Source organism: Toxorhynchites rutilus, chromosome 3, assembly GCF_029784135.1.
Source record: "Toxorhynchites rutilus septentrionalis strain SRP chromosome 3, ASM2978413v1, whole genome shotgun sequence".
NCBI classification, from domain to species: domain Eukaryota; kingdom Metazoa; phylum Arthropoda; class Insecta; order Diptera; family Culicidae; genus Toxorhynchites; species Toxorhynchites rutilus.
In genome coordinates, this window is record NC_073746.1 from 88,894,474 (window position 1) to 88,921,472 (window position 26,999).

The 26,999-nt window shown below is 36.9% G+C and overlaps 1 protein-coding gene and 1 pseudogene across 2 annotated transcripts in view; both read right to left on the minus strand.

The window, feature by feature from the left end:
• Positions 1 to 26,999, minus strand: part of LOC129774818 (protein O-mannosyl-transferase TMTC2) — a 786,337-nt gene that overhangs the window by 724,033 nt on the left and 35,305 nt on the right. For both annotated transcript variants that reach the window (XR_008742781.1, XM_055778813.1), the window contains exon 2: positions 17,466 to 18,749. Coding sequence is in view for 1 of the 2 variants with exons in the window: in XM_055778813.1 (XP_055634788.1) it covers positions 17,466 to 17,497 (32 nt within the window). In the remaining variant the exon portion in view is untranslated. The remainder of the gene's footprint in view (positions 1 to 17,465; positions 18,750 to 26,999) is intronic.
• On the minus strand, positions 4,317 to 4,437 carry LOC129780647 (U4 spliceosomal RNA; annotated as a pseudogene).

A 26,999-nucleotide genomic window follows, 5' to 3' on the forward strand; every position in this document is an offset into this window, starting at 1 on the left:
GCATTCGTAACCGTAATTTATAGAAAGGTTCATGAACATCAACTGTTATATTTTGATGGCAATTAAGAATGAATGGATGCAAACGCATAATATTAGGTTGGGGAAAAAGTTATCCATTATTTTCTCGGTAACTGGCTTCAGTGATTAATATCTCGAGCAATATCGATCATACAATCTCAAGTTTTGGCTTGTTGTAAAGGTGACATTTCACACTAAAAAAATCCCATGCTGTTTTTCTGTTTGTACATTTTATGCTGTTTCTTTTATAAATGCGAAAATGCAGGCCAAGCCGCTACAATTGTGAATGGTGTTTACGGTGCCTGTACCGCAACAGTAAAATACGTACAAATTAATTAAAATAATAAACAACACAACAAAATAAACAACATTCATTTTTTGTATTTTTTTTTTAAATTCTTTTAGTACAGTACATTAAATCAAGATCTATACTGTCAACAAATGGATTGTTTAAAGCTAGCGATTGATCAGAAACAACCAGAATTGGCCAACAGGAGAGGTGTTGTGTTCAATCAGGACAACGCAGGGCCACACAGTCCCGAGAGCTTCATTGGGATGTTTTAATGTATCCTCCATATTGTCCGGACCTGGTGCCAAGCGATTACCACCTTTTACTCGCATTACAAAATTTCCAGAATGATCAAAAATTTCCAGTGTACAATGGTCCAGGAGATGTATTTAAGTGGAAATTAGCATTTAGAGCTCGACAGTTATTCTCTAGACAAAAACTGTCTTTGACAAAGTTATTACATACGATCATATACGATAGAGCGCTCATTTTGATGTTATCAATAATAGGGTGACCAAAATATAGCTTTCTTATCTTCAGAGATAGAGGTATACATAGTTCGACAATTTTGTAGTTCTAGTTATTTTAAACAACTTTGTAGAACAAACAAAGCTAATTTCCACTTAAATCCACCTCCTGGACCATTGTGCAGTGGGATCTAGAGAAGGTTGTAAAAATATATTGCTAGAGTTATTCTTCAAGAAGGACCAAGACCTCTATGATAGAAACATTATAAAGCTATCTCCAAAATGGCAACAAATTTTACAACAAAACGGTGTTTATTTGATCCAAATTGGACGATCCGAAGCACATAAAAAATAGTTTTGAATTTCACTCAAAAGTTACTTTTTTACTTTTTGCCCAACCTAATATATTGAAATGCGAAAGAAGACTTCAATTAATACTAACTTTCATATTATTCGAAAGTTAAAATCAAGACAATTTCGCAAAAGTACATATAGTACACATTTTTGTAGGAGTTGTTGATTTTACAACTATATCTTTTTATATAGAAAGCATAAAGATGTTTCGCTATACCATTCCTACTGCTTACATTATGTTATTTATTAAATGAATTTTAATTGTCGCATCGTGTAATGTATACACCGAAGAACATAGTAGCTTAATATAGCAATTCAATATAAATTCTAATTTTACGTTTTCAGAACTAATGCTTTAAGCACCTCCGCCTTTCTCTTTCAGCGAATCGCTTCAATGCCCGAACGAACACCCTTTTATAATTAAAAGCTTGAAGATTTAACATTTCCCATATATCATGTCACGGCATGGTTCCTTGCGCTACCAACAAGCCCCGATTCACACCAGCCAGCCTCCAGCAGCATCTTGCGATCCGCTTAAGAGGGCGAAACCCCCAGAACCCCTCCTACCGTTGCGTTGATTCATCCGATGGTTTCGTGTGCCGGAAAGCGAAGGTGACTGAGCCGGAAAAGGCAGAGATTTAGAGGAGGCAGAACGAGCCTCGCGCTTGATTGCACGTGAATAAAGTGTAATCATAAATGAAAGTAGCAGTAACACGTTCGAAATTTATTCGCTGCTGGATTTCCATCCGGCAGACGTAAAAAAGACCTCCCCATCATATCCTAGTGATCAGTGTATGTGAGGCAATCTCTTTGGGACTCGTCTTCGCGCTTTCCTTGATACTCTAATTCAAATTTTGAACAAAAGTGGTAGAGTACAGTTTTTTAAAATAGCGGAAAACATAAGCCGGGGGAAAGAGGTAAAAAGTGGACGATATTTTCTATTGTATTTCCGCTTCCGGGAGGTGGACGCAGCATTGTAGAGAAAAAAAAATCATTTTCATTGCGAGCGAAACATAAATGCGAAGCGACTCAGAGGTTCGCAAGGTGTGGAACCTGCGGAAAATTCATATGAACGCAATCTACGGCAGTGATGTTGTTTCATTTTCCGTTGAGATGCGCGGCCGTGATGAGGCTTTCTTCTGAGAAAGGAATTTAGATAACGAACCCCGGTGCTTTCGTGGGATGTTTGTCAGAGGTTTACTGGCTCACAATTACTTATTTATCTGGCAAGTAATCAATCAAATTTTCAAATGATTCTAGTCTTAAAATGGGTGATGAAATTGTTCTTTGAGCTAATATTTTTCTGACGATTTCATCAGTGGCTTGGAAACTTACACACGAAATTCCAATTCGCGAAGTTCAGTATATATTTTTTGTTTGAGCATGGGCTTGGGTTTCATCTGCACTCGGTGTAGCAAAATATTTGCACACCAAAAGTTTTAAAGCTCATGTCAATACATAAATTGTGCCCCAAACCGTTCGATAGATTCGCAAAGTGTACAAATCCTACGCATACTTCGAATCGATTCTTGTTTTTTTTTCTCCCGCACGTGTACAAACAGATTGGATTTGATTGAACAGTAAATTGAAAATCTATTTGATTCCAACTTGATTTCGTCTGAGTGGATAAGTCTTACGTGGAACGGGCTTTCCACCCAATCATTTGGGATACTTTTCGTTCCTGAGTGTTTTTTTTTTCATTTTTCGGACCGGGTGATCAGTCTATTGATGACTCTACCTTCCAATATTTTTTTTTGTTAGTTTAAGAGTGTTACACAATAAACTAAAAAACCGCATTTTTACACGACAATTCAGTGACATAAAATCTATATATGTATATATAAAAATGGATTTCTGTCTGTCTGTCTGTCTGATTCTTATGGACTCGGAAACTACTGAACCGATCGACATGAAAATTGGTATGTGGGGATATTTGGGGCCGGGGAAGGTTTTCATGATATTTTGAGACCCCTCCCCCCTCTCTAAGGGGAGGCTGCCATACAAATGAAACACAAATTTCTGCATTACTCGAGAATTAATCAAGCAAATGCAACCAAATTAGGCATCTGGAGGTTTAAGAGTGCAATAAATGTTTCTATGATGGTTAGACACTCCACTCCCCTCTCTAAGGGGGGCTACCATACAAATGAAACCCAAATTTCTCCATTACTCGAGAATTAATCAAGCAACCTAAACCAAATTAGGCATGTGGATGTTTCAGGGTGCAGTAAATGTTTCTATGGTGGTTAGACACTGCACCCCCTCTCTAAGGGGGGCTGCCATACAAATGAAACACAAATTTCTACATTACTCGAGAATTAATCAAGCAAACGAAACCAAATTAGGCATGTGAAGGTTTTAGGATGCAATAAATGTTTCTATGGTGGTTCGACACTCATCCCCCTCTCTTAGGGTGGCCTGTCATACAAATGAAAAACAAATTTCTGCATGACTCGAGAACCAATCAAGCAAATGGAGCTAAATTTGGCATGTAAAGATTTGAGGGGGTACGAAACGTTTCTATGGTAAATATACACTCCTCCCTCCTCTCTAAGGGGAGAAGAGGGGAGGGGTATGTCTTCCTTCTATCATCTTCTTCTTCTTCAATGTAACTAACGTTCCTAGAGGAACTTCGCCGTCTCAACGTAGTATTACTTGCGTCATTTTTATTAGTACTTAGTTGAGATTTCTATGCCAAATAACACGCCTTGAATGCATTCTGAGTGGCAAGCTCTAGAATACGCGTGATCACAGTGCAAGTCGGAGGAAATTTCTTTGACGAAAAATTCCCCCGACCAGAACGGGAATCGAACCCGAACACCCGGCATGTTAGTTATGACGCTAACCACTCGGCCACGGGAGCACATCATTCTATCATATTTTCTGTATCAAACATTTATTCCATGTAACGGAGAAACACGTTATTTGCGAGTGGTTGAACAATTTTGAACGAGAATTGTGTTTGAAAATGATCTGATATTATAATGATGATTTTTGGTAGAAGTACTAGGAACATTTTACTGAAAGGTAAAATCAATGGGGTCCATTAGAAGATCAATCAATGAACAGTTCTTGGACGATTGGATTCATGAACTTGCGCTTAGTAAGAAAACGTGAATGTTTGAAGGTAGTGATAACAAAAAAATGGGTGGGTTATATCTATGATATAACCGCAAGGTTTACGTGGGACTACCTTAGCTTAGCAATCATTTGTTTGTATTGATTAAATTGTTGGTATTAGTTTTCAACTAGCAATAATCGCACCTCGGTAAAACCTCATTGGTTACGATATCGCCACTGCGCAAAGCTATTAAATTGTTGATTGAATGAAACGATTTCCGAATTCAATTGAATTCAATATATTTGCTTTGTGAGTAAAGAGATTGAATAAATGCCGTGTTTCATGCATTGTGATAGATTATGTTTTTCGTTACAAGGAAATTTAATGACAGTCCTTTTACGTTTGTTGTATATTTAGACAAACTATGTGAACGGAAGAATTATCAAACGATTATTTTATCTTACATTTCCCTCTGAAGTTTGCATCTCTCAAGTGTACGTACTTCTCGAACCGCGAATTTGCATGATTTGATGAACTTCCGGCACTCAGTTTAGATTTTGACATGTACGTCGAACGCATATTGTTTAATCTTTGTTGTTTATTGTTGTTTATTGTTTATATCAACAGACCTCCTTAATCCTTAATAATTAAACTTAAGAATCGCTGCTTCAACATGCTTCTGGAGGAATTGAGATCAAATACGGGAGCAATCGTATTGAAGGTGCGCTGTAGTCCCGTTATTCCGGAATACATGCCGTAGTTCGATCGCTGAGGTAACATTTGCATGAACGGTATATGTCTCTGACGTCGTGGAGGAACATTGAAGTTCAGTTTTTCCAGGAGTTGCGGGCAATCAATGCGGTTGGTTATGAGATCAGCGACAACATGACCTCGCTAGATTTCGTCTGGTATGTAGAGAGTCCAGGTGGATCAGCAAGCTGTGACTCTCGTAGCTTGGAAGCCGAAGCGGATCACGCCAAGACAAACAGTCGGAGAGAGTATCTAACAAACCGTCGTTGCACTGATTCGATTCGCGTCGCCCCGTTCTGAAAGCACGGATTCCAGATGACGCTTCCATACTCCAGGGTTGGAAGAACCAGAGCGCAATACAGCGATTTGAGACAGTAGACATCGGGGAAACTTTTGGAGACTCTAAAGATGAAACCCAAATTTCTTGATGCCTTACCAACGATGTGTGAAACGTGTTGCTTAAATTCCAATTTTGAATCTAGAACCAATCCAAGATCTATAATCTCCGTTCTCTGTTCAATTTTGACATCAGATATGGTATAATTGTGCATAATTAGCTCCTTCTTCCTACCGAAGGTAACCGTCGTACACTTGGAAGGGTTGATTGACATACAATTGACCGAACACCAAGAAGCGAATGTATCCAAGTGCCGTTTGAGAACGGATCCGAAAAAATATCTTCAAATCGTCGGCGAATGAAGCTCGGGGTCCCTCTAGCACCAAAAAAATGTCGTTAAAGTAAACCAGGAAAACTAGACGACCCAAGTGGCTTCCTTGTGGTATCACAGAAGTTGCTCCGAACGGCTCCGAGCTGTTGTCTCCAACTGAAGTCCTTTGAGGAAGGATTCGAACCAACTTAGTAAAGTTCCAGTGACGCCTAGCTTTGCCAACTTGGCTATAGTGATATCGTGATGAATTTTGTCGAAGGCGGCTGTTAGATCGGTATATATAGCGTCGGTTTTGGGACCTTTCGACCATGCTGTCGACGACGCAATTACAAAAAGACAGCAAGTTTGTGGTCGTTGACCGTCCGGGCATAAATCCATGTTGATCCTAACTAATATAGTGCTTGATAAACGAGAACACTGGATCCATAATAATCAATTCAAACAGTTTTGACATAGCGCAAAGGCTTGAAATCCCTCTGTAGTTATCAATATTCCGCTTATCGCCTTTTTTGTGAATCGGGAATATCGTGGCGAAGTTCCATAGCTTTGGAAAACGACCAGTTGCTAGAGAAAGCTGGAAGACGTGTTGCAGCGGTGTCAACAAACTGAAGATGCATTTTTTCAGGAAGAGCGATGGTATTCCGTCTGGCCCCGGATTAGTGGACGTTTTCATTCGCGAAACAGCTGCCATGATCTGTTCAGCGCTAATGTCGAACCGGCTCAATAGGCAATAGGCAATAGGAGTTATCGCAGCAAATGGATACCAACATTTTGCCTAATCATCAAATGGTATGCGTAGAAATTCAGTGAGCAGAAGACATGAATGCATATCCTTCAATACAATCTTGAATAACCGAGCCAAAGCGTTGTGTTCGTACCCGCTTTTGTAATCTGTGTTAGGAAAACAGTTTCCAGAGTGAAAAAAAATATATACGGGTGCAGAAGTACCCCCGCCTTGCATGAACCAACAATATTCTAGTCTGCACAAAGATAAGCGAGTACAAAAGTACTCGCAGTTTGAATTTATTTGCAAAGCCCATTTCCCCAGACACCTTGGTTTAGATGTCTGTGTTGGGGGAACACATTTCAGTCGGAACAAAAATACCCCCGACTTTCATGTATTTGCAATGCCAATTTCCCCACGCTCCATGGATTTGAAGTCTGTGTTAGGGAAACACATTTCAGTCGGATCAAAAATACTCCCGACTTTCATGTATTTGCAATGCCGATTTCACCAAGGCTGCTTGATTATGATGGCTGTGTTCGGGAAACCGTAAATCGAGCCAATCAAAACGAGGCAGTTAGGGCGTTTAGATAACGCTTTAAATTTTACGGTTATTCAATTGTTTATCTAATGAAAAATAACATTTTATTAATTGCGATAAATGCGTAGAAATATTCCCTATCAATTGATGTAAACATCTTTCCGATCCAGTTAGAAATGTTCGAGTTATAAGCATTCGGAATCTTTCATTTTTCCCTGCATGTTCTGTGTTTAGGTTTTCATTTTACTCCCCATATTCTCCGGTTAGACGTAGTCCCTCGTCAAATTGCACTTGCAGAAAAAAAGATCATTCCATATTCCATACTTATTGTTTGTATTTGTTTTTTATAGTTTACATGGTAATGGTCGCTATTTTTTAAATTGTTTTTTTCTATATCGCACCGAAAAAATACATTTATGTCAAATCTAAGAAAGGTTACATGCCTGCTAGCAAGGTCTGAAACATCAACCGGACAATTTCAACTCTCACACATGGTAAACCAATTATCAAACTTTTTTCAACTCTCTTTTATATTTTCTAACGACTGAAAAGAAGTCTCTCGAAATGGTAATTTAAGTTTTGTGGGAGTATTAGGTCAATCAGAGTCACATCTAAAGAATAAGGTAATATTTGTTGTATTTTTGGTCAGATATTTAATTAGGGTTTTTTCATTCCATGAGTTTTATCCCAACAATTCTGCTGGGACTACAACAACTGCTGCAACAACAATGCTGATTGATGGTCAGCTGCATCCCAATAGAAAGTATCCCGTGTCGAGCACACGTACAGAGCATTGAAGACTGCAATATCCCAATTATGAGAACACTTGTAATACTAACATTAATAAAAATATATAATTTGGATAAAAAAAAATTCTGGCAATATAGATGGATTAACTCTCTATTTAGCGGTTCGGCCCACGAATTCTTTTCCAGTACTAAAGGGTGTGTCACATCAAATTGCATCACGGAAAAAACGCTGTAGAAATTTAATTTTTAGGAATTATATCTTCAGGTTTCGCTTATAATCAGATAAGAGTGTATAGCTCACGTTGGCCATGCTTCACTGTCAATTTTTCGTAGATTTGGAAAAATGTCGTCGAACGAAAAAGAGCGTCGTGAATTAATCTTGCGCACTCATTTCGAGAATCCGGAGTTGTCACATCGGGACATCGGTAAGATGCTGGGAATCGTCCAATCTACGGTCAGCAGAGTACTAAAACGATACTTCGAGAACCTAACCATCGACCGGAAGGTGAAGAACGGCAAAAATGGATGCTCCGTCAGTGAAAAAGATCACAAGCGCGTAGTTAAGCAGTTTAGACGTGATCCGAGAAGTTCGGTCCGGGATGTCGCCAATAAGCTGAATTTGTCAAGTTCATTCGTCCAGCGGACCAAGCAGCGGGAGGGCCTGCGTACATACAAGGTTCAGAAGGCTCCTAACCGCGACGAAAGGCAAAACATGGTGGGGAAGACGCGAGCCCGGAAGCTGTACACCGAAATGCTGACGAAGCCGCATTGCCTGGTAATGGACGACGAAACCTACGTCAAAGCGGACTTTCGTCAGCTGCCGGGCCTGTTGTTCTTCTCCGCAGAGGACAAATTCAGCGTTCCGGAGGAGATTCGCAAGCAGAAACTATCCAAGTTTACCAATAAGTACATGGTGTGGCAAGCGATCTGCTCTTGCGGAAAGCGGAGCGCCCCTTCGTGATGACCGGCACGGTAAACGAGCAGGTTTACCTTAAGGAGTGCCTACAGAAGCGCTTACTACCACTATTGAAGCAGCACGAGGGCCCGACCATCTTCTGGCCGGATCTCGCTTCGTGCCACTATTCAAAGGACGTGTTGGAGTGGTACGAAGCCAACGGGGTCACCTTCGTGCCAAAGGAAATGAACCCGCCCAACGCGCCGGAGCTTCGCCCAATAGAGGAATATTGGGCGATTAAGAAGCAGGCCCTCCGGAAGAACCCAAAAGTTGTCAAATCGGAGGCGGACTTCAAGAGAAAATGGATTTCTGTTAAAAAAAAACTACAACCTGGCGTTGTACAGAACCTTATGGACGGTGTAAAGAAGAAGGTGCGAGCATACGGGCTTGGGCTCGAAGTATGAATAAAAAGAAAATGCCAAAAGTTGTTTAATAGTTTTTATTTTACTGTCTAAAATTTTCAAAAGGATCGGTCTACTGGGCGAATTTCTACAGCGTTTTTTCCGTGATGCAATTTGATGTGACACACCCTTCAGTAAAACGCTTTTGACAAAACCGAACAACTAAATCGAGCATTATGAACAAACAGAATCACATTTAAACTCCACATTAGTATGGATAAAAGTTGTTTCATTGATTTTCAAATTTCTTTCACATGTAGAATCCCAAATGACGTTAACTCGAATGTAACCTTTACAAGGAAGAGAAAAAATGGATTTTGATATTTGTCTAAAAAAATAGATTAAATAAAACTATGCTCAAAAGCAGCCTACTCGTCGACCCGGATATGAGTGAAGGGTGTATTTCCTACCATTCCGTCAACCATATATGGGTGACACTTTTCTCGTTCGAATTGAATTTTAAAGAGAATTTGATGGAATAGGCACCGATGTTGCAGAACAATCATAGAATTAAAACTTTAAAATATAATTTAAATACTATCGTTTTTTTTTAATTTATATTTCGGATGATTTGTCCTACTGTTTCATACGAAACTCATATTATAAGGACCGTATCGTTATTTATGGGTACGCCTTAGAGTCTCCGTCTGAAAAAGACTATAGCTTGTTTTGACAGCTGTTTATTTTTCTCCTGTTGTTGACACAGTTAGCGTTCAGTTAGCATTGTTAAAAGATCGTTTTTTCCTAAAAGTGCAATCATGAGAGGGCTAACAGAAGAAAAACGAAAATCCATTGTGACCAGATACTGCTCCGAAACAGGAATATCAATGAGAAAATTGGCGAAGGCGGAAGGAGTAAGCGTTCATGCGGTCCAAAACGCTATCAAGCGATTTGGTATGTATAATACATTGAAGGATCTACCCGGTCGCGGCAGAAAACCTGGGCCATCCAAGCCAAACTTGGATAAAAAGATTTGCAGGCAATTTGAAAGAAAAAAGGAATTATCGATACGGGATTGCGCAAAAAAGTGTGGAACATCAATCGGTATGGTTCAACGTGCCAAAGAACGTAACTCACTGAAGGCATATAGAAAGCAAAAATGTCCCAAACGCAGCCAAATTCAGGCAAGTTCCGTGAAAACCCGTGCCCGTAAGCTTTACGATGGGATTTTAAGCAAACGCGAACTGTGCATCGTCATGGATGATGAAACCTACGTCAAACTGGACTACAAAACTCTTCCTGGGGCACAGTTTTACACTGTAAAGCAAGGAACAGATGTCCCGAACGCGGAGAAGTCAATTTTTTGCGAAAAATTCGGTAAGAAAGTGCTGGTTTGGCAAGCTGTTTGTCAATGTGGCATGAAATCATCTCCTTTCTTCACTCTCGGGAATATGAATGGTGAAATTTACCGGAAAGAATGTCTCCAAAAGCGTGTGTTACCGCTCATCCGAAAGCACACTGGTCCGACACTTTTTTGGCCTGATTTGGCATCATGCCACTATGCACGTTTGACCTTGGATTGGTATCGCGAGAATAATGTCGATTTTGTGGAAAAGGAGATGAATCCTCCAAATTGTCCGCAAATAAGACCTATTGAAAAATTTTGGGCTTTGATGAAGGGACGACTGCGGAAGAAGGACAAGGCAGCCGATGACCTTGAGCAGTTCAAAAAGGATTGGATAAATGTGAGCAAACAAGTCGATGAGACGGTTGTCCAGAACCTAATGAGGGACATCAAGAAGCAGGTGCGATCATTGGCGCGAAAATCAGAATCTTGATTATTTTTTACTGTTACTCCTTTCTTTCATTCATAAGATACAATATTTTGATATCAGAACTGAAAAATAAATGCAATATTTGAAATAAAGCTGTGTTTTGAGCGTACCCATAATTAACGATACGGTCCTTATGTCATTGACATGTGTTTTAGCTGTCAGTTTGAACGACGTACGTCCTTAAATTTAAAAAATATATATTGCTGGATTATGTGAGTGTTGTCTACAAACAAAGTTCGACCTTCATTTAATAATTTATTCGCAACTTGAATGCGTTTCGATGTTTTCGACTAGGCCAACATGCGTTCTTCCGCTGGTATCTCGTCTAAATATACTTTAGCGGAGCATGTTCACATTTCAGTGGAGCACAATTTGGAAAAAAAATGTGCCGTACTTATGTGAAAAGTGATCCTGAATTGATACCTCTATTTCCACATAATTGCCCTATTCTTTATCGTTGTTGCTCGCTTATCTTTTCGGTTATTTTCTTGCTGCCGACAGTCTGATTTGGGCACCGCAAGAAACTCGGCCGAATCACGTTGGGTGACGAACGTGTCAATCAAAGATCATATTTAAAATTAATAAGGCACACATAATTATTTGCCGATGAGAGAAAACCTGTTCTTGTTGCAACCATAACATAAAGTTTCTATTATCCAAGAAGATGAATAAGAGCGTTACAAAGGCTGGCAACTTGTTAAAACGAAATAAAAACGCAAAAGAAATTTGAATTTGGATATTTTTTTTTGTAAAAAATGTTTCCTGGAAATAAGTGTTTTCGAAATACCTATGTTGAAATTATTCACTTCATTCTGAATGTGATGCCATTTATCAAAATTTGTCCGAAGCTCGAGATTATGTATGAATGAGCTTTCTGCATTCACTAATTTCTATAAATGCCCAAGCAATTCTTCTGAAGTTTCATAGTTTCCATTTTTCTCACTATATCGCATGTGTTGCCCTTTGACTATTCAGCATTAGGTGATTTGCAAAAAGATGGGTGGGTATTGTCGGTGACTTAACCGAAGAGACGAAAGACTACAACAAGCGCTTACAATTTAAATTAATTATTGAATATCCAAGTAGTTATTTAATGTCCTTTAGCAGAATTACTAAGATCTTCAACGCTATCAAAAACTTGATCTCCAAATACATGAACCACAAATCATATTATGAAGCACCTTTCGCAGAAATGAAACATAATATTTGAACCGAATCGGCTGTGGTGGCGAAAGGAACAAAATTTCACTTCTAATTTTCAGTCAGAGAACACAGCTCACCGCAATGAGATTAACATCCGGCTCAAAATGAGCTTCAGTTTGACGCCACTTTTAACCCGGAAACTCAAGCTCGCGAAAATTGAATGAAAAAAATCAGCAATAAGTCCAATAATCCCAGCAAAAAATAAAACTAAAAATCAATAAATGATAAATGATAAACTCCAAATTCTATCTCAGCTCTAACATATGGTGTTAGCTGATCGCTGTCCAGAGTGAAATTAAAAACTGGGGAAAACAGAGAAAGTGAAAAAAGAGGTACACTGAATTTTTTTTTTACGCGATAAAACGCATAATTTTGAGAAAATCGCTTAAAAAATATTGCTCGGTCATCGGCCCACACTTGCACGCGCACTCGCAGTATTTAAAACAAATCGTAAGAAAACTTAACCTGAACTCTCAGCCTTGAAAAGGACTGTTTGGGAGCCGAAGATAGTAAAACAAGTTAACAGTTTAGCGAATTAAGTGGTATGTTTTTTCTGAATTTTACTCGCTGCTTGCACTGTGGAGGAAGAACAACAAACATGTTCGCATACAATTTGAGCGCTAGCCTCCGTGATAGAAACAGGTAAACCATTCACGAACGATACGAACGATCGAATCGAACGTTCGAACGATAATATTTCTGTAGGGACGGTTTTATTAAAAAAGATGTTTATGTACATTTATGAACATCGATACAAGAAAACCAGAGAATGTGGAGTTTTTCGTGTTGATGTTGGAATATCTATCAATCTGACTTTCTCAACAGTTTACTATTGAGAATAGACAGAATCAATAATTAATTATTCCGGATTATTTCTACCACTACAACTCTTACAACCCTTATGGAGTTCAGTTCAGTTCATATAATAAATGGTTTTTGTAGAGCCACCATTTGGAGAATTGAATGAGTTCAATTTACGACTTTTTAACAGTTACAATATATCCTCCAAGTCCTACGTCAAACGGCCTGGCCGGGTAAGGGAGTAAAAAGTTCCCCCAAACCAAGTCACCAGCTGTATGGCAAATATTGTATAGGATATAAAATAAGAAATTTTGACGGTTTATTTGAACCCTCGTGTGGTTCTATAGGATCTATAGGATCTATAGTGAAAAACGTACTTTTTCGTTTATTTCACGCCATCCTGAAAAGCATCGAGATAAAAATTTGCAAAAAATACTGAATGTGCATCTTACTACGTTGTATCAAGAAAAAATATCAAAAAAAAATTATCAAAAAAATATTTAAACTTTGAACATTTTTTTTTTTGGGATTTGGAGATTCAGTGCTACTTCAATTCATATTTAAATGTGTTCCTATGGGTTTTCAAGATATGTGTGATTTTTTTCAGATTTTTTCCAGTGTTGCGCGGTACAAAAAAATATTTTTTTTATAATTCCAAAGGGTTTGGCTGGGTAAGGGAATAAAAAGTGCCCTCAAACCAAATCACCAGCTGTATGGAAAATATTGTATAGGGTACTAAATAAAACATTTTGGCAGTAGTACCATATATTTGAGTCCTTAAATGGAACACCATAGGATCGTCTCTGCATTACTATTTTTATTTTCTTGAAATCGATTATTTTATTGTATTCGTGATTTTCAATTGTAAGATTAAAATAAAATAAAAATAATGATTTGCATTGTTCTTCTCATTAACCCGAATGATCATTCCACAAGGACTTTATTTTTTCTCACAGAACTCTATCGTACTGCTGACTCCTATGAATTTGGTAAACCATCTAAAACCAATGTAAAGATAATCTCATATATTTCAAGATATGAGAAAACAAGAAAAAATTAGACATATATAAGACAAAAAATTTCAATAAATATAAATGGGTTTCTAAATTCAAACTAAATTCAAAATGGCCAAAGGCCAAAAAAAATTTTTTTTCGCGCAATCCTCTTAAAAATTCAAGAAAAAATAACGCTACATGTGGAAAAAACAACACATACGAACGCATTTAAATAAAAATTAGAGTAAAAGTTGGTCTCAAAATTTTTTGTTTAAATTTCGAAAATTTTTTTTTTTGTACCGTGAAAAACACTCTAAAAATTTTAAAAAGATCACATATCCTAAAATAAACGTAGGAAGAAATTTGAATACAAACTATAATATTGAATCTCAATATTAAAAAAAATAAAATTTAATTTAAATTTAAAATAAAAATTAATTTCAAAATTTTTTTAGTACAGGTCGGACTCGATTATCCGGAGACCCCATTATCCGGAATATTTTATTTTTGATCTTCGGAAATTTTGAATAATTTGTATAATAATTCCATATTGAATAGCTAATATGGGTATCGAATGAAAAGGTTTTACTAGTAGAACACAATTATTTATGAAAAATGAAAATACAAAATGGCCGTCACCACAAGATGGCGCCATGTATATTTTTTCCTCAAAACCCCATTAATATGGGAATCAAATGAAAGAGCTTGACTAATAGAACACAGTTATTTGTGAAAAAATGCAAATCCAAGATGGCGGACACTGCAAAATGACGGATTACACATTTTTTTAGCACCCCATCAATATGGATATGAAATGAATATATATATATATATATATATATATATGTATATATATATATTTTTTTTTTCACAACCCCATCAATATGAATATCAAATGAAACGGCTTGACTAGTAGGACACAGTTATTTATGAAAAATGCAAATCCGAATTGGCCACCACCACATATCCAAGATGGCCACGGTTCCCAAATAAACAATTACTTTTCAATGGTTTCACTCAGCTTGCCCTGTTTGTATGTATTTTCGAGTGTTTGTAGGGTTGTCCCAAATTAAATGAAATATGATCCTGATTGATCCGAAACTTGGAACATACCTTGAATTTTACTGCCGTTATAAAACTGCGTATTCCATGATCTTGAAAAACTCAATTTAGTCGCCGCTAAAAAATGGATAAATGGCTTGACTTGGAGAATACACTACATTATGAACAACATAAATTCGAAAAGGTCGCCGCCATAAAATGGTCGACCATGTACTTTTTGCAATCCCCTCAATATTGGTATCACATGAAATTATTTGACTAATAGAATACAGACATCATCTTAATATTCCGAAAAAAGTTCGGTAAGAAATAAAAATTAAAAAAAAATTGAATACAGTTGAATTGAATACAGAAATACAGATAATTTACTGAAAACTAGAAAATAAAATAAGTAAACAAATCTTTCTAAGTTAAACGGTTTAATGTACTAAAAGCTAGAAAATAATTGGGAAAGTAGCAGTTAATAGTTATCACACCCGTTCCTTCCTTAATCTAGGGCAATGATGAGACTAAAATAAAATCGTGGGGTATATGATGAAACAACCAACTGTGAATAATGGAAATCTAACGTTTAATTTTCTTCGGAATATTTTCATGATGTACTGTATTCTATTATCATTTCATTTGATACCGATATTGAGGCGATTGCAAAAAATACATAGTCGACTATTTAAGAAGTAAATAGTTATTTGATTCAGATCTCAGATCAAACGGTTAACAGGAAGGGGGTTAAATTTCTATTAATGTGGTACAGCACTACAGACAAAGTTACAAAGTCACAAACATACAAACGGGTCCAAGTTAGATAAACCCGTTTAATAAATAAGTGCAGATCATAATTATATTACGTTCATCGGGAGAAAATTGTTTCTTTAACTCGATTATCCGGAGGATTTGATTATCCGGAGGATTAGATTATCCGGAGTGAAAAAAATCAATACTCCGGATAATCGAGTCCGACCTGTATTTGATTTTTGATGAACAAATTGTTTGAAAATATTGATGGATACACTTTAGCAAGATGTATTTTCAGTATTTTTTTTTCATATTTTTGTCTCAAAGCTATTGAGAATGGCGTGAAAAAGCGAAAAGGTGCATTTTTCACCATAGATCCTATGTTGTACCATATAAGGACTCAAATATATGGTATCACTGTCACAATTTCATATTTAGTACCCTACACAATATTTTCCATACAGCTGGTGATTTGGTTTGGGGGAACTTTTTACTCCCTTACCCAGCCAGACCCTTTGGAAATATAAAAAAAAAATTGTACCGCGCAACACTGAAAAAAAATACATCTAGATATATATTACTTGGTGGGCCTGGACGATTGTTAATAATGAACACTGGCAGAAAACTGACACATAATGAAATTTTTATATAGGGTCTGGAGTGGAAACTGGAATTGGGATAGCTCATTCGGAATTGTCGTAAACTATCTTTCATCAGATGGTTATATCGATTATTTCTGATTGTAGCAGATCTCTTTTATGTTCTAAGTAGAAACTTTTAGATATTGGGTTCAATTCCCAATCAGTCAAGGATCTTCCCGGGTTGGAAATTTTCTTGACATGCCTTAGAAAAAACATTGGGCCTGAAGTTGAGACTATGACTATGTCAATGTCAATATGGATAGGAACATTGTTTGTTTTTTCGCAGTTTGTGCCTATTTTTACTGTTCTATTAATAGATATTTATGCCAGCAACAGATCCAGTTCGCTTGGTTTTTTTTTATAATACTGGTCTCTTGATATTTTTAAACTTAATTATTATCTATAAGATAAATCGTCCTGCTCAAACCTTTGTAGGGGTATGAGGTGGGCCATCATCATCATCACTATGTTCCTACGGCTTTATATGTATATAAAGCCGTAGGAACACATTTAAATATGAATTAGAGTAGTACTGAATCTCTAAATAAAAAAAAAATAAATTTCAATTTCAATATTTTTTAGTACTTAAATTTTTGATGAAATCCTTTTTGATAATTTTTCTTGATACACCGTAGTGAGATGCACATTCAGTATTTTTTTTTAAATTTTTATCTCGAAGCTTTTCAGGATAGCGTGAAATAAACGAAAAAGTACGTATTTCACTATAGATCCTATGTTAAACCACATAGGGATTCAATTGAATCGCCAAAATTTCTTATTTAATATCCTCTACAATATTTGACATACAGCTAGTGATTCGGTTTGGCACTTGGGCACTTTTTACTCCCTTACTCGGCCAGGCCCTTTCCGTCCGTGCCTCTAGGCTCCCTTCTACTTTTTTCACCGGAAATATCGACATGGACCCTTATATTAAAAGGACGTTTAAGGCTTGCCTCGAAAAATGATCTGATAAACTTAATTCATTATATGTGGATGGAGTTCAATTAAAAGACATTCTGTTGGCTAAATTCAGGTGGATTGTTTTAGGGTAAATGTTTATAACTGTTCCTACCTAGCAACATAAATAATTTTACTAATCGGACGAATCAAATACAGATAAATTCCTAATGAAATGTGCGAATGTGCACAGGATAACTCGATTCACAACAAACCGTTTGAATCAATAGATTAATGCGATAAAAAACAGTTTTCCTCTAATAAATAAAGATACAGAATATCACAGTCTTTTTTACAGAGTAAAACCTAAAACACCTACCTTAGTTTGTTGGGCTGCTGCTGCTGGGACATCGCTAAAATTTGCGCCGTCTTTTTTGTTGCGACCAATTCATAGCACGACGTAAAGCGATTGGAGAAAAAAAAACGCAAATTTGTTCCCCGTTCACTTTCGCACGAGCCCACTTTTCTGTGAAATATCAATTACAAACCTCGCACGGAACAAAATCTAACGCTACTACACTATGCTACACACACACAATGGATATTTACAGCATTTTCAGCTAACACTTGCTTGTGCTCCTGCCTCGCGCCCTGCCTCACAACGGCGGCCTTGTAACACTCAATTAACTTCAAATTCCGACTAAATTGAATATAACTTTTTCCTCATTCGCCTGCGAGAACGCATACAATTTTCCTTCAGCCGGAAAATATTCCGTTCTTTTTTTCCTGGCCCTCGAAACCGCTTGAACTTTTCAGTGGGCTGTGAATCGTAAAATATTTATGTAAATTTTTCCCCCGTTCTCATTCGTTTTGGTGTGTTTTCACCAGCCGCTTCCGAACACACACCCAGGATCATGCACACACATATGGTTAGACGAACGCGGTTGAGCAATAGCTCGACGGCTGGATTGGGTCAATTTTCTTTGCTAGGAAAGCTATCGCCGGAAAAAAGCGTTCCGGAGTGCCCGCAAAAAACGCAATTTTTCTCTTCCACTCGGCGCATCGCCTCGCACTTCCTCGACACTAATCTTCTCTTCATCTACTGAAGACAGCATTTTCGGCTAGATGTGTTCCATTTTTTTTGTTTGCATCTCTGCTCATGTTGCCGCCCGAAAAAGATGACAATGAAACTAGGAGCTTGCTTCCTATCTCTCTTCTTTGAGTCTCAGTTTTCCACCGACTTTGACTACGCTTTCGCCACGACGCAAAGAATTCGCTCCTCGCTTATCCTGGCTCCTCGGTATGGAAGAGAAACGACAGTAGACAAAACTTTTTTTGAAGTCAGATCATCAAAATGTTTTCCATGTTATTATGGGAGGAAAGTTTCATCACACCTCGTTGCACTACACCCCTTGCAGCTCACTACCACTAGCGCGTCCCAGCTGTGTCCTAACAACGCGCATCAAAACAACGGTGAAGTGGGATCGGGTTAGTTGGCGCTGCGGGGAGATTGCTTCCGAGATTTGTCTTCGATGAAGATGTTCTTATGTGCTTTGGCGCTCGCTCTGGCTACGAAGACAAAACCTTCGGAAAGGAATTTCCTATCCTTCAACGGGACGACCGCGCTCGATGTCGTCATTCGTGTCGTCCTGCGATGATGAGGCTGAAAAAGTGAACAGAGGAAAAATGTTGTTTTCAATACTGACAAAATTCATTCAAATAATGGAGCAATAATAGTTTCGCAAACTATTGCGAAGATTTGTTTTTCCCAAGTTAAACGCTGGATGTGATGGGGTGAAATAATTGTGTGTTATCGGAAAAGAAGCTGAGATTAAGACAATCAGCTCGTAGAAGTTATTGAGTACTTTCGGCATGAGAAACCTCACAAACAATTTATACGCTGTTGCGAATAATAGTCCTTGGTAACTTTAGATGCCAACATTTCTCGAAATCATGGGGACTTTCATCCGACGGCGCATTTTCTGACGAATTGTACGTAGGAATCATTAGTATCGATTGTGTTTTTCTCAATACAGGGAGAAGGAAAAATGAGACCTCAGGTGAAATGAGGAAGCAAACGAAATAAATTTCGCATTCCTCGAAATACTGGGTTCGCGAAACAATAATAAAAGGGCGATATATTTTTAGACACATCATACGTAGGAATTATAAGAATCGATGAAGTCAGGAAACATGCTTTTAGGAACGAAGATGAGAAAGTATAGGGTTTGCTTAAGATTTGTTGATGATTTCTTTTTCGGATCAATATAAATTATCGATATCAGATGTGAGCTGCTCCACTGCAAATGACTTTTATTTTAATGAATTTTATTTTTGTTTTTTATGCATTCTTAATGACCAGAAAGAACAATTTGCATCATCGGATTGCTATTTTGATTCTCGCCTTATTTTTGAGAAGGGCCTGAGCCAATATTGCTTGAAAATTTCAAAAGAAATAAAACTCATAAACGGTTTGTCCTAATGACTTGGTGTTAACCGCAATGTTGGGACTATGTGAAAAATGTATGCACTGTTAAAAAGGTTTTTGATTTTTATTTTGTTTCGAAAATAATATTTAAAACTCAATTTTCTCCAAAAAGGTGTTTTTGATTTATTTGTATTTTTGATATGTTGCAGCGGATAACTTATAAATGTTTTTGCACAGTATGCCAAAATGTGATAAACAATGGACAAAAAAGTGATATACATATTTTTTTTAATGTTAGGTATTTAAAATTATTGAAATGTTTATAACAATTATAACAAGACAAGTTTTTAGACCCGAAGAATTGGTTTTTATTAAAAAATTTCAGTCAAAAGGTGTACGACAAAGTTGTTGAATGCTACCGTTTCTGAGATACATTGATTTAAACATACAATATTTTTTTTTGCAAATACTCAACTTTAACCTGGAAGTAATTTTTCCTAAAAAGTAGATAATTTTCGACTGCCATGATTGAATTAATCAGATGATGTGGTCAATTTTTATGGTATAAGTTTGTGTAAAAAAATATACATTATAACAAATCTGATTACAGTAACGTCTCGATTATATCACGCTAAAAAAATACCGACATTATTGAAACATGATATATTCGAAACAGATTCTCCAGTATGTATGGTGTCGAAATATTTTTCGTGCGATGTTCAAAATTTATTGAAAAACATTCATTAAATTATTCATCACATGAGCACGGAATGTGCTCCAATGGGTGAGTGGTTAACGTCACTCATTATCATACCTAGGGCTTCGGGCCCGATTCCCGTTCTGGCTGGGGATTTTAACTTCATTTTTCCAAAAATCAGTATCCTCATCCCTTTCTGATTGTCCACTATCTATACTGATACCGACACTAAGAAATAATATTATTTATACTTCGAGCTCCGGTACCACTATCTGAGCATCAGGAATCATAAACAAGATTGACAGAGAAACGTTGTGTGCTTAAGGTGAAGTTGGAAACTAGCCATTGTAGTAGTATAGGTAAACCCACGTGTAAAAATGGGGTAACAGTGTTTGTGAGAGAAGAGCAAAGCACATGTAAATAGATCAATTCACTTATCAGACTGAGTGGCGCTTCATTGACACGAGTCTTTGAATACATTTGAAAAACAAAATAACAATTCAATACTAAAGTAAAATGTATGAACGATATGTTCCGTTGAACAATTGCAAATTTAAATATATATAGAAGGTGCATTTGCATATCAGGTAAAATTCTGATTATACGCGAGCGTAACATGAGCAAATTTATAACAAATGCGAATTGGGGCTCTTTTGGTATTAACAAGTTCTTCCGCATAGTAACTCGATGTTGATAATTCCTCAATACTTTCCTTCGTTGATCGTATTGTTTTCACATATTCACGTTGGAGAACCTTAACCCTTCTCTTCGTTGGCCAAGGCATTTTGATCGAATGTAATACTTTTCTGTTTACTGTTTTTGAAAGCATAGGCGGCCGTGGCAGTGTTCCGAGCTCTGCAATACAATTTTCTTATCCAATGTTAAAGTTGCTAAAACTTACATTATATACTCATTAAACGTAAACATATTAATTGTATTGATATCAACACCATTTTATTCTATTGATTTCCATGTCATGAAACGCTATGACTGAGGAATAACATTTTATTGAGTGATTTTTATAACTGTTTCGATGATGTTGTCTGGCATCAGTGTCGAAAAAATAACAATGCTTTCACCAATACAAACAAAACCATTGCCGAAAATTGAAAAATGAAAATTTAACTTTCAGAGCACTAACTCGAGTTTTCCGACGTTTTTCACTTTACAGTGCGACAGCAGATGAAAATTTAATATCTTGTGAGTAATCGATTAGAGTTTGTTTGATATTACTTGATGGGGAGTATGCGAAAACGATAATTATCTTCACACTGTTTCGCAAAACTATTTATTTTCGGGCGAGGGTGAGTTAGATGAAAGGAATGAGCGCCATTGTGGCAGCCATTTGTGACTAGCTTCCACCTTCACCTTAAACTTAGTGATTGTGGTTGATAAAATGTGCAGCCAGGACTCGAATAGGCAAGATACTACATCTTTCAATGTGTTTTCTTTAGTGCCCTGTTCAGTATTTCTGACCTTGACATGATTGTCACTTCTCCGCTTATTTTTCCGTGATTCCGTGGTTGAGCAATAGATTTTGCATCCGGCGATTTTTTCCTTCAAATAAGTTTGTTGATGTTTTAAAAAATAAACCAGGTAAATGTAAATGTAAGGTAAATGATGTTGGTTTATCCGATTCTGGGTGTTTCACGCAACTAGTAAATGCAAATCGATTTTTCTTCATGAAAATCCTTGTAGTCAAGACGAGTTTGGGTTTGTTGAAAAGCCCCAAATTGCTAAAATAATACCATAAGGCGTTCAAACTGTTTTGTTTTTTATGTTTTTTCAACGATTTTCTTCAAAGAGAAACTCTGATCATGGATTGTCCAAAAAATGATCATGATACAGAATGAATACCTTCTACAAGGATTGTGCAAACGTTTTTCGGAAAAAGTGTTCAAAAAATTTTCTGAATCTCATTAAAAAATTAAATTTGCGACTCGTGTCGTTGAAATAGTTAATATTCATATTTTCAACGAATTTATCTCATGTATGCTAGTAGCGCTAATAGATAAGACAAAAATTAGTTCTGCTATTTATATCATGAAATAAAACGAGAAAGTCAACAACAGTTTTGCTCTAAACACGAAAGTTCAATATGATGTAATTAGAACCAGCGAATTGTATGAAATAATTGAACAGCTCAAAGAAAGGTTTACAAGAGAAGGAACGAAAAGAGCCGAACAATTTTCAACTCTTGACTGTATTGCTTAAGTCATGGGTAGACTAAAAAATAAAAACAAAATAAAGCTTAAAAACGAATTAAATGTATTTACAGATATCTTGACATGTGAAAATACCGTAGTAGATTGTTTCCAACGCCGATGTGTAATTACATTGATATAACTGCACAGCAAGCAACTATTTATCCATTCGCGATTTATTTCAAAGGAAAAGGCATGCTCAATCATTTATGTTTTGTAGTTATTTCCAAAGATTTGGGTCATGATTCTATATTCGTTAACTAATTCATCTCAAAAATGATAAATAAGTTGACTACACCCAAAGTTAATTTTTAGCACATGTTATGGCATTCCGGTTTATTACATTAAATGAGCTGAAAGATAACAAAAAATGTTCTACTGCCCAATACATGTATATCATTTGTATAATATATATATGCTAGAGCCAATATGAGCGAGCGAAACAGAAGACGCATTTCAATGAACGCATATGAAAGCTTTTCGTATGGTTTGCCAACTACACGGCCCAGACAGAGAAAGATATATTTTCGTTCATGTTCTTCTTTATCCTCTTAGAAAACACTTTCCAACTTCATGTTAAGGTGAGTTGTAATATTATCACGCTTCTTTATAACAGCACTGACTGCTATATGGATAGCGTGGTCGTGTGAAATAGCTTTGCATTCCAGCCGGCCTTGATTCGATCCCCATTGACGTCGAATGGACTTTTTTTTGGCACAATCCCAAATGAAATCAGAAAAGAAAATAGAAAGAGATGTCTGCTCGCATACATACAAACCATTTTTAAGCTTTTAAAACAGCTCATTATTTGCGCATTTGACCCTCCAGCACACGAAATGGCATCATTTCTGCCAAAAATGAAATGTTTTCAGCCAACGCTAGTTTGTGTGTAGGGTCTTCCCGGATTGTAAATTCTAGTCTAGCTAGAGAACGTGAAAATTCCATCAAAAGTGCAAAGGAGCTATTCGATTGGACTCAAACCCGAATTCTTTTCCTGTGTAACTACAATAGAGTTACAATTTTTTTTTTTATCCAAAATATATATTTTTATTAAGGCTCATATGGCGTCAACCTGACGGGGCCGGGAGTTCAATATTTCGACAATGTTTGCCTTATAACTATGTTAGTAATATGTAACCGATTACTCGCGGTTGGCTCGAGGTTAGTATCACAAGTGTTTTCGTAATTGTGATGTTGCTGTCTCCAATGCTCTGTACCTGTGCCCGACACGGGATACTTCCTTTTGGGATGCAGCTGACCATTAATCAGCAACGCCCCCTAGTCTGTACCCCATATCTAGCGTGGTGCGTCTTCTCGACTCGAGGAATCCAGGATAGAATGGTCACTAGCCGGTGCAAACATCAGCTCGTGTAGAGTTGTCATGAGCGGTACAACCTTTGGCTCTTGTTGAATGATCAGTGAACTGCACAACCTTTGGCCCGTGTATCTGTAAAGAGTGTGTGTATGTCTTGCCGCGACTAAGTAAAAGTTTATAGATCGGATAGGAGGGATATGAAACGGGGACACAACGAAGGAAACATCATTAAACGTTAACATCGGCGTTCCTGAGGAACAGGTATAGATGAAGCAGAAGATCAGGATCACGGCTACCTAAGATATCCCGGACGGGGATATCCGATTGTCTGCCTTGTGCTCTCAGTGCTCTAGAGAGCTGAGAGCGAGCAGCATGGAACCGGATACACGACCAGACAATATGCTCGATGTCGTGGTAGCCATCGCCACAATCACAAAGATTGTTTGCTGCGAGCCCAATGCGATAGAGATGCGCGTTTAGGTTGTAGTGATTGGACATAAGCCGAGATATCACGCGAATGAAATCACGACCTACATTCAATCCCTTAAACCAAGCTTTCGTCGAAACCTTAGGGATAATCGTGTGTAACCAGCGACCGAACTCAAAACCATCACCTTCACTCCACATGCGCTGCCAACTAATGAGTGTGTCCTGACGAGGAATGTGAAAAAAATCGTTATAAGCAATTTGCCTTTCAAAAAGTGTGCAATTTGCAACAATATTTTAATAATAAGCAATAATTAATAAGCAATTTGCCTTTCAAAAAGAGTTACAATGAATAGCATAATGAACAATATTCGTACGCGATTACAATTCAAGGAACGCAAAAAATCATTCATTTATTCCAGTTTCCGTTGATAAAATAGGAGTTAGGCATTTTCCCAACTGTAATGTTAGTAAAAGAAAATTGAAGGCACTTGAAATAAAATACTTCCAGAAAAATAATTTTCTTATTAGAACAAACTCTAAAAAAAATCCGAAAACGACCGAAAGTTGAAAAATGTTCAGTGAATTTTATTTTAAAATCACTGTATCTCGGGAACAGTGGCAATTAGCAAAATTTTGTAGTAAACTTTCTGTATTGCAAACCTTGTGCACTTTCATAAAATCGGGCGGAAAAAACATTGATAAAAATCACCAGTTTCAAAAATCCAACTTTTAAAAAAATATATTATAACTTTTTTGCCAACTATTTTTCCATCCTGGCGCACTGTGCAATAAATTCATGAAATATATTGTTTTATTTTAATTTGTCCGCTGCAACATACCAATAAATAAAACAAATCAAAAATTCGGTTTTGAGAAAATTGAGTTTTAAGTGTTATTTTCGAAATAAAAAAAACATTTTTTGAACAGTACATACTTTCTCCATATAGCTACAATAATAACCTAAAACATTGCGTAAGACCCGAAAGCAATCGGACTAACTGTTTCTGAATCATTTTTTTTTTAACACACGCCTGAACAAAATTGAAGAAATGCTGAACAAAATTTGAGCCAAATAAAATAAAGTAGAAGTATGTGAGCCTCGAGGCACGGACGGAAGCTGAATACGATACGAAACCATCATCATACAGTGCGTAGCCAGATTCACAGCTGTTCATGATCTAGCATTGATTTTGTTAGATTAGAAAGGACATTTTCTAGTTTGTATGGAATTTATTTTCTGTTAATTACTGGGGAAAAAGGTGCTATTCATGATATTCACGAATTGTATGCGAATATATGTTTCTCACCCGACAATGCTGTATGTAATAATTTAATTCGCGTAATGTTTTATATTTTCTGTTAGGATTCAACCTATGTTCCATCAAATATCATTTTTACTAGTAGTTCACTCAGAGAAAAAAAAAACGGTAACCACATTTTTCATATTTTTAATTGATTTAAAGCAACGAAAAAACATTTTTGACGTGGGACTACGTCTAACCGGAATATATGGAGCGAAAAATGAAAACCTAAATACAGAACATGCAGGAAAAAATGAAAGATTTCGAATGCTTATAGCTCGAACATTTCGTACTGGATAGGAGAGATGTTTGCATCACTTGATAGGGAATATTTCTACCCATCTATCGCAACTAACAAAATGTTGTTTTTCATTAGATAACCAATTGAATAACTGTATAATATTAGGCGTTATCTAAACGCCCTAACTGCATCGTTTTGATTGGCCCGATTTACGGTTTCCCTAACACAGCCATCAAAACCAAGCAGCCTTGGGGAAATCGGCATTGCAAATACATGAAAGTAGGGGGACTTTTGTTCTCATCGAAAAATGTTCCCTAACACAGACTTTAAAACCACGCAGCGAAATCGGCATTGCAAACACACGAAAGAGCCTAGAGGCGAGTGAACTGAAAAGTTTAGACCCTCTTAAAGCCAAAAAGAAGAAGAAGAACACACGAAAGTAGGGCGAGCTTTTGTTCCCACTGAAATGTGTTCCCTAATAGAGATTTCTAAACCAAGGTGCCTGGAGAAATCGGTATTTCAAATTCATGCAAGTCGGGGGTATTTTTGTTCCGACTGGAATGTGTTTCCCTAACACAGACTTCAAATCCATGAAGCGTGGGGAAATCGGCATTGCGAATTCATACAAATCGGGGGAATTTTTGTTCCGATTGAAATGTGTTTCCCTAACACAGACTTCAAAACCGAGGTTTCTGGGGAAATCGGCTCTGCAAATAAATGCAAACTGCGAGTACTTTTGTCCTCGCTTGCCTTTGTGCAGAGTGGAATATGTCTGACCTAACATTATCTTCTAAACTTAGGAACCTGGGAAAATCGTGCAGACACTAGAAGCGAATGAACTTCCCAGTTTCAAGCAAATTCGAGATTCGAGAATTATGTACACTTTTGGGATGTAAACTTCAGAGGGAAATGTAAAATAAAATAATCGTTTGATATTTTTTTTTTTGTCTTTAATTGGAAAGAGTTCAGCCTTAGGCTGGTTCATCAAACGTTTGATAATTCTTCCGTACATATATTTTGTTCTAGTCATCATACCAAACGTAAAAAGTCCGTCATTAAATTTACTTGTAACGAAAAACAATCAATGACAATAAATGAATTGACTTTACACGGCATTTGTTCATTTTTTTCACTCACAGAGCAAATATATTGAACTCAATTGAATTTGGAAACTGTTTCATTCAATCAAGAATTTAATCAATACAAACGAATGATTGCTAAGCTAAGGTAGTTCCACGTCAACCTTGCGGTTATATCATAGATATAACCCACTCATTTTTTTTTAATTTGTTTTCCCA